The sequence below is a fragment of the Echeneis naucrates genome, chromosome 7 (genome assembly GCF_900963305.1).
Source record: "Echeneis naucrates chromosome 7, fEcheNa1.1, whole genome shotgun sequence".
In the NCBI taxonomy this organism is placed as follows: domain Eukaryota; kingdom Metazoa; phylum Chordata; class Actinopteri; order Carangiformes; family Echeneidae; genus Echeneis; species Echeneis naucrates.
This window is the reverse complement of record NC_042517.1, coordinates 21530908-21545185: the sequence shown is the minus strand read 5'-3', so window position 1 is coordinate 21545185 and position 14278 is coordinate 21530908. Positions and strand designations below refer to the sequence as shown.

General features: G+C 39.7%; 1 protein-coding gene across 2 annotated transcripts in view; it reads right to left on the bottom strand.

Moving 5' to 3' along the window:
- Nucleotides 1–14278, bottom strand: part of LOC115045888 (copine-9) — a 103837-nt gene that overhangs the window by 61480 nt on the left and 28079 nt on the right. The window contains exons 4-7 of one of the 2 annotated variants that reach the window (XM_029505847.1): nucleotides 13699–13802; nucleotides 12318–12357; nucleotides 12101–12103; nucleotides 11041–11117 (exon numbers count right to left, since the gene is read on the bottom strand). In XM_029505847.1, the coding sequence (XP_029361707.1) occupies nucleotides 11041–11117; nucleotides 12101–12103; nucleotides 12318–12357; nucleotides 13699–13802 (224 nt within the window). The remainder of the gene's footprint in view (nucleotides 1–11040; nucleotides 11118–12100; nucleotides 12104–12317; nucleotides 12358–13698; nucleotides 13803–14278) is intronic. The other variant, XM_029505846.1, reaches the window with a different exon arrangement.

The window sequence follows — 14278 nt, the reverse complement described above, 5'->3', positions numbered from 1 at the left end:
ATAATCAGTCCACTCTGTGTATCTGGGCGCCTCCAGGTTTTCAACAGTGAGCTGAAAGAGCTTCAGTCACAGCAGGGCTTGCTCACCGTGGAAGTGAATGTAGAAGTCATGGCTGAAGGAGCCAGCTATTTCAAGCTATTTTTAGCATTTCACCACACCAGCATACACCTGATGGTCACACGTTTTTAGGCACAATTGCCGTAGTTGCTGGGTGGTGCCTCAAATCAGCAGCCTATTCTCTGCTGGGTTGACATGTTTCATTTGCTGCAGGATTACAATAACAATTTCATAATGTCACATTTGTTGCCATTCTGGATCCATTTCCACTTCAAATACAATTGATTAAAATCTCTGACTTTGAAAACACAAACAGATCTTTCAGCCCTAGTGGCTGCTCTCCACCCGGGGGTTAATGGTCCACCACCATGACTGTCCTCTGCAATATGACATTGGCCCATTTGTATAACAAGAATCCACTTTAAAGAGACTTTTTGACCCATCACCCAGTCAGTCTGGTGAAACACTCCACACAGCATGGCTCACAGAACAGGCCTCGGTTTAATGCTCCTGTCTCCCCATCAATGCTGGTAAATATCGCGAGCAGCAGACAGAGCTGGGAGTTTTTTTATACTCACTCACCCACTCACCCTCTCGCATTCATTACTTCAGTGAAACTTTATGCTGTTGCAATTTTGTACCCAGTTTTTAACGAAAACTTTCTGCTGTATAGTAGGACAAAGTTTAAACACTTTGAGGACTGATTTATTCTGAAAAAAAACATGTTTCTAGCCAACGGGATCATCTTGCTTTACAAAGATGCTCAGTAAGTCCTCAACCACAATGACTTCACTGCCAACAGTCTTGTAGATCTCAAGACTGGATAAAAACAGGGGGCATGAACCATGTTCGCCAACTTAAGTATCCACTGAGAACAGGAAGTTTGAAGGGTTAATTTGCCACATTTTTTTAGAGAAAACACAAGAAACTTGTGCGAAAAAAAAAAAAATGGACCAGACTCTCATTACCTTCCTAGCAACAAACTTTCGCCCTGCTCTATGTGCCCTACAGATAATGTCCAACTAAGCCAGTGAGCGGTGATAACTGTCATGTCTTTGGGGTCATCAGGTGGGAATCTCCTTTCACTGCTGTTTCGTCTAGTTAGGCCCACAACACCTCCAGGAGGCTAAACAGTGATCACTGGTGTCCCAGAGTCATCCCCCTAATGCCAGCCATCACCACTCCTCACATAAAGAGAACTATCTCAAACAGCACCACTGTCAACTACCTCTCACCAACTGCACCAGTGAAAGCGGGGTGGTGATACAGACCCTGCTTTGGGTAGGGGGCATGAAAGTGTAGAGGGTGCAGGAGGTGGAGGCAATACAAGCTACACTAGCAGATTCAGAAACTAGACTCACCTGAACAGCCCTATACTCAAACAAACCCAACACACCAACACAGGCCAACTCACCTGGGCTAACCGCATGGTGTCAAAGAGGCACAAACACAAAGACAACTGTCTCAAGCAGCAGCACTGTAAACTGCTCTAACCTCTCACCAACTGCACCAGTGAAAGTGGGGTGGGGATACAGACCCTGGTTCAGGTAGGGGGGAGAAATAGAAGAGGTGGAGATAAAAGTAGGGATGGGATACAGACCCTGGTTCGGGTAGAGGGGAGAAATAGAAGAGGTTGAAATAAAAGTAGGGATGGGATACAGACCCTGGTTCGGGTAGGGGGCATGGAAGTATAGAGGGTGCAGGAGGTGGAGGCAATACAAGCTACACTAGCAGATTCAGCAACTAAACTCACCTGAACAATCCTATACTCAAACAAAATCAACACACCAACCCAGGCCAACTCACCTGGACTAACCACATGTTGTCAAAGACGCTCAAACAGACCACACCCTCCACTTAAATACAATTCCCCTTCCTGGATTTCTTCCTCTGCTTCTCCCTAGCGTCTGGCTATCTTAAGAGCTACCCCTGCTGGGCCCCCAGCTACTATTACTTCTTTTAACCCAAATCCACTGACTGGATCTTACTGCCTCATCTGACATTTCCTTCACTATTTTCCTCACCCTCTGTCCCCTTCCTCCTAACTCCTTCATCAAAGCAACAGCAGATCTTGCTACAAACCCTTGCTACATCCTACTTCCACTGGACAAATCCTAACTTTCCATCCTCGCTGCTCAGCATCCTTACCTAGATCTGCATACCTGAGCTTTTTCCTTTCATGTGTTTCTTCAGCTGAATCCTCCTACAGCACAGTCAGCTCTGTGAAATATACTTTCTTTCTACCCCTAAACCACAAAATTAAATCAGGCCTTAGCTTTTTTTAGCTTTTGCAGGCTATTTCCTGGGGAACAACAAGCTTTCCTCCTACATCTACCTGCATCTCCCAGTCACTAGCATCCTCTAAGCTGCCTTGCTTCCTTCCTGAACAAACTGTATTGCAACTCTCTTTTCCTTAGACCCTCTTAAAATTGCCTGCCTCCGCATATCTTCAATGCCTGCAGCTAAGCTTTTTAAAACCTGGTTAAGTCGCCACGTATATCGGCCTTGCGAGAGACTAACCTTACAACTGGACAAGATGTGCTTTAGAGTTGCAGCACCTAAACACAACGAATATAACGGGTCTCCATTTACCCAGAGTTTTAGGTTCTGGGGAGTTGGCAATACATCGTATGTTGCCCCTATCAAAAATCTAATACTACTTTCCTCTGTACTCCACAGCTCTCTCCAACCAAGCTTTTTCTTCTCTACACCCTCCCAGTTCAACCACTGTCCCTGCTTAGCCTGAGCCACTGCCCTCGCACCAATTAATATTTCCTCCTGTCTTAGAAGCTGCTCTACAACTAGTTTCCTCTTCTCTTTAGGACCTACTCTACTCCACACCAGTTTGCCTGGGCCAAGCCACAAGCCTCCCCGGCCTATCTGTACATTACCCACAATCTCTGTATGCCTAAGAGTTGCTTTTGCTTCCTGCACTACCATTCATGGATCCCATTTTCTCCCCTTGGTTGGGTTTGGAACCACCTTAATAACAACCACATCTTTACTCCCAGATAACAGCAGCTCTGTCCTAACCTTAGTACATTTAAACTCCTCCACTAGACTAGATACTTGGAGCTGAAGTATGACTTTCCCATACAGTTCCACAGTGCTCAAACATCTTGGAACACCTAGCCACTTCCTATTGTAAAAGCTTACTAACCTTTCCATTTTCTCTGCAGCAGATATTGGAATCTCATATACTGACAGTGGCCACATCAACCCGGGAAATAATCCAAACTGCAAACACCACAGCTTCAACTTTCCTGGAAGTCCTGATTTATCTATTCTATTCAGTCCCTCAGCAACAACCTGTTCTCCGTCATGCAAATCTGCCTTGTACCACATACCTAGGCTCTTTTCTGGTTTTTCCCTAATTATTGGAATTTCCTCTTCATCTATTACGAACCTTTGATCACTTAATCTTCCTCTACTTATTGAGATACTTCTAGACTCACTAGGCTTGATTCTCATACTAGCCCACTTTAAGTTTTTATTAAGTCTCTCAAGTATTCTTTTCATACATGGCACCGTTGTAGTTATCAACGTCATATCATCCATATATGCCCTAATTGGTGTAAGGCACATCCCATCCTGCCGCCTCCCACCTACAACCCACCTAGAAGTTCTAATAATTACCTCCATTGCCATTGTGAATGCTAATGGAGAAATCGTACACCCTGCCATAATACCTATTTCTAGCCTCTGCTAACCTGTTGTAAAGCCTGCTGTATTTAAACATAGTCTGATATCCTGGAAATATCTTCTTACTAAATTGACAACTGCTCCAGGCACTCTAAAATAATCAAACGGCTCCCAAATAAGGCTATGTGGCACTGACCCAAATGCATTTGCTAAGAATATCACATGCAAATCTCTTTTCTCACGCTTGGCTGCTTGAATATGATGCCAAATCATGTTAGTGTGCTCTCAACACCCTGCGAAACCTGGTATTCCTGCCTTCTGTACTGAAGTATCTATTAAGCTATTCCTTTCTAAATAACTAGCTAATCTCCATGCAACTGCACTAAAGAAAATCTTCCCCTCTACATTCAGGAGAGAGATCATACGGAACTGATTCAGCTCTGAAGACTCCTTCTCCTTAGGAATAAGAACACCTCCTGCCCTACGCCATGCTCTGGGAATAGACAGTTTCTTCCAAACTATTCTTAATTGCCTCCACAAAAACTTTAGGATATCAGGTGCGCTTTTATAGACCTGGTAGGGGACTCCATTTGGCCCTGGGGCCAAAGAAGCCTTTGCACGCCTGACTACCTCCTCTACCTCCTTCCACCTAGGTGGTCTAACACCCATTTCTTGATCTATCTCCCCTAATGGTGGCATGTCAGGTGGAAGTCCTACTACTCTATTCTGCTCAGAATCTGAATATGTATTTCTCAGGTACTCTTCTACTTCTATCTTTGTCGCTTCTTCTCTTTATCCTAAGATGTTCGGCCCTTCTGAGTACAGCTAGCCTACTTCTCAACCCTTCTTGCAACACATTAATTACCTCTCTCTCTTCCTCTGTAGCTCTTTTCCACTGCTTTCTCAATTTCTCTTTGCCGTCTAGACTTAGCTACCTGTACTCTTTCAACCCTCTTTCTATCTTGCACCCAAATCTTTCGACACCATAGGAGTAAATCATGTCTCTCATTTTCTCTAATCTATCACTTGCGTCTCCTCCTAGTCTACTCACAATTATGGACAAGTCCCTGTTGACTGTCTCCCATTCCTTGCTACTATTTGCCCTTGGCCATTTAACTCTAGCTTTCTGCTCCATATTTCTCTCTCTGACTGGCCTGTTCACCTCAATATCAGCTGCTGATATTGCCAGGATATCAGTTTGCAACAAAAGTAAAATTTTTCACAAAATACTTATTCTACAGCACACTGCAGTTAATTAAGTGTCCCGGGAGTAAGTTACTTCACATCTGCATCTACTCTCAGAACTGTTTTCCCATTTTATTAATTATGAAACATTCAGTGTGGATTTTTTGACTAGGGGAGTCCCATGTCACCTATCCTGTTTTTGATATACATGGATACTTAGCCTGCAGCCAAGAAGTGTGCTTGGTTTTAGTGTGGATTAATTTTCTGTAAATTTTGATTCATACGACTATGACCTCTAATGTCTGTGGCTGAAAGCTGGTGTGAAACTGAAAATAAGTTGTATTTTATAACGAGTTGTCAGACCACATCCAAGGCAAAAATTATTATAGCTGTTCTGAATGGCCACCTATGTGGGAAATGTTGGTTGAAGAAGATTAGACATTTTTCAATGACACCACAGTCATATGTTAGAGGCAAAATGGACTCTTCATTGTGAACTCCAAATCAGAGGTCATGCTGATACTTAAAACAAAACCAAAAAAATCTGTACAGTAATCAGTAATCCATTCATAATCAGTCTCTTTTGACTAAACCAGGTAATTAAAATAAACAAAATAACATGAAAAATTAACTACATTTGACATTTTTTAAGGTACTTAGTTATAACTCAACATACTGGATGAATGACAATTTTTACCTGAAAATGGCAGATTAAATTGATAAATTGTTTTTTCACCTTGAGGGGGACATATGCTATTCCATGACAATCCTCTAAACCACAAATGTGAACCCCAAGGCCATACAAGAGTGAAAATCTAAAAAATTAAAGTTATTATGCCACTGATAACCATCCCAGCTTTGAAGTTCTGTTCAAAACCAGTAACTCTTGTCCAGTCCTGTGTGCTGTTGTGTACCGCCCCCCAGGCAGGATACCATTTTCCTCTTTGAGTTCTCTGAGTTTTTATCTTCATTTGTTTTAATACTTGATAAAATTTTAATTACTACTGATTTTAATTTTCATGATGACACAATATCAAACACCAAAGTCTCTGATTTTATCTACATCATGGAGTCTTAACTCTATCCATAGTTTTGGGCCCGACCCAAAACTATGGCCACACTATGGCCACACTCTAGACCCAGTTTTTACCCTTGGCCTGACCACTCCCACTGTTGAGGAGTTATCTTAGATCACTTGTGCATCAAGTTTTCTACTATACTTCATTCGGATCCTGTATAATATCCTCCACCTGTCTTGATATCCTGGACATTGTTGCTCCACTCAAACTCAGAAAATCCAAAAGCAAAACTCACCCCAGGCTTAGCAACAACAACATCCATACTCTCAGGCAATTATTGAAAGGCAGAAAGAAAATGGAAAGCGGACAAGCTGCAAATCTGTTATCAGACCTAAAGAAACCACTTACACAAATATGAGGAAGCAGTTAAGTCAGCAAAAACGAAATATTTCTTAAATGTAATTACCAATAGCTCCCATAGATCCCAACATCCTAGAAAATTCTAGAAAATAGCTTTTAACATTATGTTCACAGTCGGATGATTTTCTGTTTACTGCATGCTTGTCAACTGTAAGTGATGATCATATTCATATAAGTCTTTAGTGTTAGCCCTGCTTCCCATAAAGATGGATTAATACTGTATGTGTGTGTGTATCACTGACTATATTTTAATCTAATTCTGTATAAAAAAATACCTTTGCTGTAGTTGCACAATATGGAACCCCATGCAAAACATTCAGCTGAGCTCCTAGGTTTTATTTTATTTTTTCTTTTAAAGGTTGCATTTTGGATCATTGTTATAGTTTTACCGCCTCGGTTAATAACCCCCCTCGGTTGCCACAGCAACACACAGGTAAGTGAAAAGGAGTGCTTGGTTTGCCACACAGCATGGAGCCGATTTCTAAAACTGTTGACCTATGAAAATGTACTCCCACCATCATGAGGAGGCTACCGGAACCGTATGGGTTCTCCACTCTTGTGTGTATGTATGTGTGTGTGTGTGTGTGTGTGTGTGTGTGAGTGAGTCTGTGTTTATGTTTGTTTTGATGACAGAAAATGTAGAGGAAAAATCAATACACCATGTACACTTAGAAGTCTTTTATTTAGAGGGGCTGTGTTGTGTTTATCCAAGATTTTTTGGATGTTTGTGCGTGAGTGTGTGTGTGTGTATTGCTCTCACAGTTTGCTGATCAAGTGCAGTTCTCCAGTCCCCTCCTTCTCTTTGTTTCCTTCCTCTCTCCTTTTCCTCTTCTTGCTCCCTCCCTCTCTCTGACCCTGCTCTGCTAAGTTGTCTGTCACCCTTCAGGTAACTCCCTTTCAATTTCTCCCGTCTGCTTCCCTCCTTTTTTCATCCTCCCTTATTCCAGTCCCCTGGGCTTTGCTCTAGACAGCTGTCTATTCCCTGCTGGCTCTGTTCAGAGACACTGACCATATGGGAAAAATAGAGGTTGCATTCTGTTGTTCCCTATTGTATTGCTTTGTCCTCCTTTTAATTTCCACTTCTTTTACCAAAGCTTTACCCTAGCTTCATTTTATGATTTTATTTTATTTCCGGCATCTCCCACAGCCTAAGAGATTCTGTATGAACGTGCCATATGTTTGAAGGTGTATGGAGAGAGCATACGGGAATAACATGACAGTTCCATTTCAAAACATTTGTTTTTAAAGCGCATTCAGGTAATTTCATCTTCGCTATTTTGGAACTTAGACTTAGATGCAAGATGGTGAATATTTAATTAAGAGCGGAAGGTTTTGAGATTATGGGAAATCTTGCCATCCACCAGTGTACTGTTTAGTGCAGTACAACACAGAAAAAAAAAATCTGTTTTCTGCATTGAGATTTCTTTCTTGCTTTACACTTTTAAAGTTGCACTAATTAATGTTTTAATATCAACTAAGAATCACAGGGTTAGGTTTACTTCACATTTCCACAAACTGTCAGGGAGCACACACCAAAACACCACTAGATTCATAGATGACATAATTGGCTCTGCAAATGTTTCGCTGGGCAGATAATGCATGTTTGCATGTAATTTTCAGTAATAAATATAATGCACTTTAAGGGGGAATCTGAATGGAAACAGAAACACCCCAGGTTCATGCTCCTATCTTCACAGTGACTCTTAGAGTTGGGGAAAAGGAAAAGAAATTTGACAAAGGTGTGGATTTTGCATTGTTTGCCTTCTGTTTTGTCCTGTGTTTGTATCGTCTGTCTCTGCTGTCTCTGGACAGGTGGCCTCCAGAATCCTCATCATGTCCAACCATTGCTTCAACACTCCACTCCCTGCCAGTTCAAGTCTCTACAGCATTAACCTGTGAGTGCTTTTGACGTCTGGAAACATTTTTTTATGACTGACCTGCTTTTCCTGATTTCTTTAGGCCTACCAGGCTCTTGCCTCCAGCTGAAGCACACCCAGCTACTGATCCTCACCTATCAACCTGCACACTGGTCAACACCAGGATCTTCAATCAGCCCCTCCTGTGCACCACCTTTTTCTGTGCTTTGTTAATCATTGACAATGAAGTTTGTTTCTTCATTGAGCCTGAAGCTCCAGGAAAATGTCAACTGTCAGGTCCAAAGCCTCAATATCTAAATATCAAATATTACAATGTCATAAAAAATACTTTGCCAAGAAATCTTAATATTAAAATGTACCTTTGTGGTGTTTTATCATTGTTTATTTTTCATTGCAAGACCTGACACAGTAATGATGATGTTTTTTGTTTTTTTTTTTGTTGTTGTTGTTGTTATTGTTGATGTTTTGGGTCAGGGTTAGGGTTATGATGTAGCCATTGTTATATTCATAATATCATAATTACCAATTGAAACCAACATTTTTTAGTTGTATGTAGAATAATTTACAGTATTTTACACAATGGAATCAATTTAAGGGTTAATAAAAGAGCTGCACAAATGAATCTCTCCTGTCTCCAAATTTCACAGGTACTTTCTGTGTGCATGAAAAATCTTATTTCAATAATGACAGAAGTTTTCTACCATGCTTTGATGGCAGGATCTGACATATTTGCACATTGTAAATTTGACATATTTACCAAATGTCAGTATCTTTAAGCTACTTTGTCCCATATTAATCACAGAGCGAGTCATTATAAAAATCCCTCATAAAAGTGACAGGGTCTAACCTTTCACATATGTCATTATTATCAGCCCTCTACTCAAGGAGAATTTCATTAGCAGTTAACAGGAGAAGCTGATTCATCACATGGTGCACACGGTCGGCTTGCACTGAGTGTGAGTAATTGTTCCCATCTTCAAAACTTAATTTAATGAATAGAATAGGGGACATAAATCTAGTCATCTCCAATGTTAGCATCATGCTCTTGTGTCAGACAGAAAGAACCCTCTTTCATATGTTTACTTTTAACCCTGAATAATGTGAGTTGTGCAATTTCCATGGCTATTTCTATATTTCTGTATGTTTTCAGGCATTGGCAAACATCCGCTCTTCAATCAAATGATACCATGCTCTCCCTTTTCTTTCTTTTTTGTTCTTCATTCCAGAAACTTTCCCATGTTCTTCATGGGACTGCTGCCAATTCCAGCTGAAGTCAGTAGCAGTGACTTAGTTCCTGGAAAACTACAAACCCAGGCAGACTTTTAAACTGACAGATTAATGTTTTAGGCACAGAAATATTTGTTTGTCAACAAAGCCGTTACTGTTGGTTGAGTTAAAGCTCCATGAGCAACATCAGCAACAGCTGAGAAAAAGCAAGTAGTTTCCATAGACTCCTGGCTGCTGGTCAGAAACAGGTCCACACACAGTCTTCAGGCAGACAAATGGCCATTTCCTGTCCTTGTGATAAGATTTGTTCAGATTGTCAGGTCGTTCCACTGCTTGTGATGACTCAAAAATGCCTTGTTTTATTTACAGATTACAGCACATATATTATTTAGATTCTGGACAAATTTACAACAGCTTCTGAATACAGTGGATGGCAATTGAAAGTCTTTCAGAAAAAGTTTAATATTAACGAGTTATCATCAAACTGGGTGTTATTCATTCATTGCATTTCTGGGCATGAGAGTGGATTATAAATAATGATGGAAACCACACATTAAGCATGGAAAAACAAACAGGTATTACCCCATTGCAAAATTGTATAAAACTAACGCTAAAGCTCAGAACCTGCTATATACACCATAGTGTTCTCTTATAGTCTCATAGTAGATTGTATTATTATTAACTAAACAATGTACTGTTTACTCAATTACACACTTTAGACTCTTATAATATAGTTGATTTCAAAGCACAAAATTATTTACTTCCTTACTGTATTGAGACTGTATTAAAATTAGAGAGAGCTGGTATGAAGTTAGAGGAATATATTTAAAAAAAATATATAAAAAATATAAGTTTATTTGTCAAAAGGGTAAATTTGTGGAGTATTTTTGACAGGGAATTATAATTGTGTAGTTGACTTTACATATTAAAAAAGAAAACTGTAAGGTGGTAATCAAATATAAAACTGATGTGTGACCGTTATTGTTTAATAAACGTTTGGAACGTTTATTCTGTTGTTATATTGTCTAAATTTAATAGTGAAAGAGTCATTAGCATAAGTTATGTTAAGAGGAGAGGTATAATAATATTTTTTCCGATATGTATTATTTTGGAAAATTGTTCCAACAGAACCTAAATGAACTGTTACCATGAATACTAAAAATCAAATAAAAAAAGAGATTTGTGTTTGCAACTAGTGCATCAGATTTTTTTTCTCTGCAAAGAAGCATCAAATTGCATAATTTTCATCTCGGATATGAGCAGACTTTATATCTATTTGTCACTGACCAAAGCTGCTCACAGCAAAACATAGCCACAGGCTTCCATCCCTTTTTCCTCAAATGATGAAAACCAAATAGTACTGTTGCAGCTCCGTATGTGGTTACTCCCCAGATCAAACATTGCAATAGATGAGTCAGTGAGATGGCTTGCACAGTGTTGTTTCCCAACTGAGACAATAAATACCGAACTAGAGATGAAGGCGGGCTCATATCACTCTGCCCAGCTGAAGAAATTATTTATGTGCACATTTCTTTCGGCTGTGATTTAAATATCGAACAAAAAGCTGCAGTAATTTCACAAGGAGAGAACAGAGAGGATGTTGGCAGACTTACGAGAGGGTCCTCTCCAGCCTTCCTCCTGTAGAGCCAATGATTTCTCCAAGGGTGCAGAAGGTCTGTCCCAGAAAGTCCTGGGGGGATTAGAAAGAGAGGGTTAATGAAATGACATGGCCTACAGTGAGTCCTGGTTTAACAAATGGAAAGGAAATCAAATGCAACCTGCAGATTGAATACTAGAGCACTGCTTGATGCAGGAATTGTGCCAGTCTTAAGTCTACACATCTCTGGTACGCCACAATGTGTGCTTTGCTGACAGAGCTAGAAACCAGGCCATCAATGAATTTATACGTAAAACTAATTATTTTAAACATTTCTAGACCACATGTTCTTAAATGGGGTTAACACACTTGAGCAGATTAGCAATTATGAAAGACTGTAAAATCAAGGGGTTAGTAATAGACATATTCGAGTTACATTAAAATTTAATCTCACATAATTGAAGTGTCATTTTAGATTAAACATTAAATTTAGAATTTCACAACCCAGTGAGGTAGTCTTTGTGGAACACATAATTCAGCTGCTATGTGACTGATTCGTTATTCTTAAAAGAGCCCTGTGCTATGCATGAAGAAACGTCTTCAAAGTTAAAAAGATTAGATATGGCAGATGACATGACACCGTGAAACTCTACCTGCTGATGCTCATCCTGTGTCGGGAGTGTGTTGTGCACATGTGTGGGCACAAGCAGGTGTATACCATGAGTCCCACACATTGGGTTTGTGTGTAATCTCCTGTGAGTGTCCTGACACACAAAATTTGCTGCACTGTAGCATCTCAAACAACAGCTACTTTTACTTTGAAGTGAAGCTATGAAAGTTGGTTTACCTGAGCGAACATTAAAGACAAAATGAAGAACAACAGTTTGGAAGATGCTTTCCAGGACAGAGCTGCTTGCCCTTAATGAAATTAGATGAAAGAATGGGAGAAAAAAACAGTAAATGAAAGTGAATGAAACACAAACAAAAGGCTGTTACTGGGACCATGGCATAAACTGGAAAGTAAAAAGTGAAGTGAATGAAGTGTAGGCAACACAATCTGCACATAAACCACTCACCTTCTGCTCTCCCATGATTTATTTTGTCAGGAGCAACAACAACAACAACAACAACAACAACAACAACAAACAAGGACAGATTTAAATATTTTCATTCATGCTGACTCATCGTTCATTCCCTGTTAATTAGCCTGAACAATGAAGTACTGCTGAATACTGTGTGTGAGATCTGAAGCCTTATGTAAGTTTTCAGTGGAGTCTCATATTCTCTACTTACGTGTTTGGAAATATTACAGCTTCTAGAGTCAACATTGTACCTGCAAGTAATAAAAAACTATTAAAAAATGGATGATGAAGAACATTTGAAAGCTATTTATAACAATAACATCTACAGGTTAAAAAATGCAGATGATTTATTTCCAAAAGGAGTATTTGCTACTCTTTTCCAGTTTTTAACACTTTACAGAGCAACGCAGGGCAGCACCATCAATCTGATCAAGGCATTTGCATGCTTCAGTATCAGTACAGTACCTTACAGTCTCATCTTTACCTCCTGTTACCTGTTGTAACAAGCTCACACTGTTCAACAAATCACTTTATATTCTGAATTTCTGGTCACAGGTTATGCAGTTACCAGGCCTAAGCTAGCTGCTCAGTTATTTGAGCCACAAGCTGCACCATCTTTGCACATGCACAATCTGCACAATCACATAAAGATATAGAAATGTAAGGGTTACAACAGAAAGTAATGAAACTACTGCAATTGGCTTTATTTTTGCTTTAACTCTGATTAAAATTAGACCCTGTATAAAGGAGAAAGAGTTGAAATATTTCTTTTCTTTAATTCTGGCAGAAAGTGAAATAGCTTTTGCATGATTTGATCAGAATCGTTAAATTGTTGACTTGAATGTCATTACTGCTAATGTCAATCTTTTTCTGTTCTATTTTATCATATTTTGAGAGGCCATTTGACTAAATGAAGCCAAAAAGGAATTACAAGCGCAGCCATGTTGATGTTAGTTTGAGATTAGCTTCAGCCTGTCACTGGAGTGATATTGGGGTTGCTTCACAAAGAACATGTTATTTGTAGACTGGATGTAGAAAACCTTGCAAGGTAGGACAGGTGCTCAACTGTAACATAATCAGCACAATGCTCCTGTTCTTGCTCCAAAAAAATCCCCTTCACTATATACAATCTACAGCCCTTAAGACTCTGCTGAGCAATAAAAGCACATTTTTGTGTCTTTATCAAATCCACAGTCATGCATGAGATATTCCCCTCATACTGATAATGGTTACTGTTAAGTGATTTTAAGTGAAGCATACAAACAGCCGTGGATATATACTACTTGCACAATTTTTTTTCAGTGAGGCAAGTTGTTGCTGTTTGTTTTTTTATAGCAAAAAAAAACCCAATTCCTTCACAGGTGGATATTTAATTTCCGCAAGGACTGGCTAATTCCTTCATTCTCATCAAGAAAAAAAAAATGCTTTTCACCAACCAGACCTGCAGAGAGAGAAATTATACAAATATAATCAAAGGCACTTCTGTCTTACAGGTTGTTGCTTTGAATCTACATTGAGTATTCACCTAGCTTGGTGAATCTTCATAATTCATTTATAGTCATTCAAGAAAGTCGGTGTGTTTGGCTACTTACACATCAAATCTTAGATTTTGTTTTTCTTCAAAGAAGAAATCCAGGACAAACTTCCTGACGAAGTCTGGATTCCGAGTGTTATCGATTACCTCTGTCCTACCGAACTACAAGAATGGATAAATAAGAAAGTGATAATTGGTGGTAATAGCAGTATTGATTCAAGAATCAATATATGTCATTAAACTCACATTAATAAAATATGAATGAAACAAATTCATGAGATTCAGCAGAAATCCATATTACCACTGGAATGTTTTGCATGGGATTGGAATTATTAAATACAAAACTCTTTTGTAAACCACCATCATATGGCATCACACTGAGCTTCACTGTGCTACTACTACGAAATCAGACTGCTGCATTAGAGCAACATCTGAGCCAGCACTCCACCATGCAAACCGACAAAGTCCCAGTCCCTCCTGGGCCAGGCCATTCTTCCATCTCCCTGACAATCATACCCATAATCCCCCCAGCGGACTGCCATCTTAGCCAGCGTGGCTTGGCTCAACAGCAGTATGTAATGAGCTATTGATCTTGGCACTGCTTCAGCCTCAATGCCTGGGCTCATGTCTTTTATCCC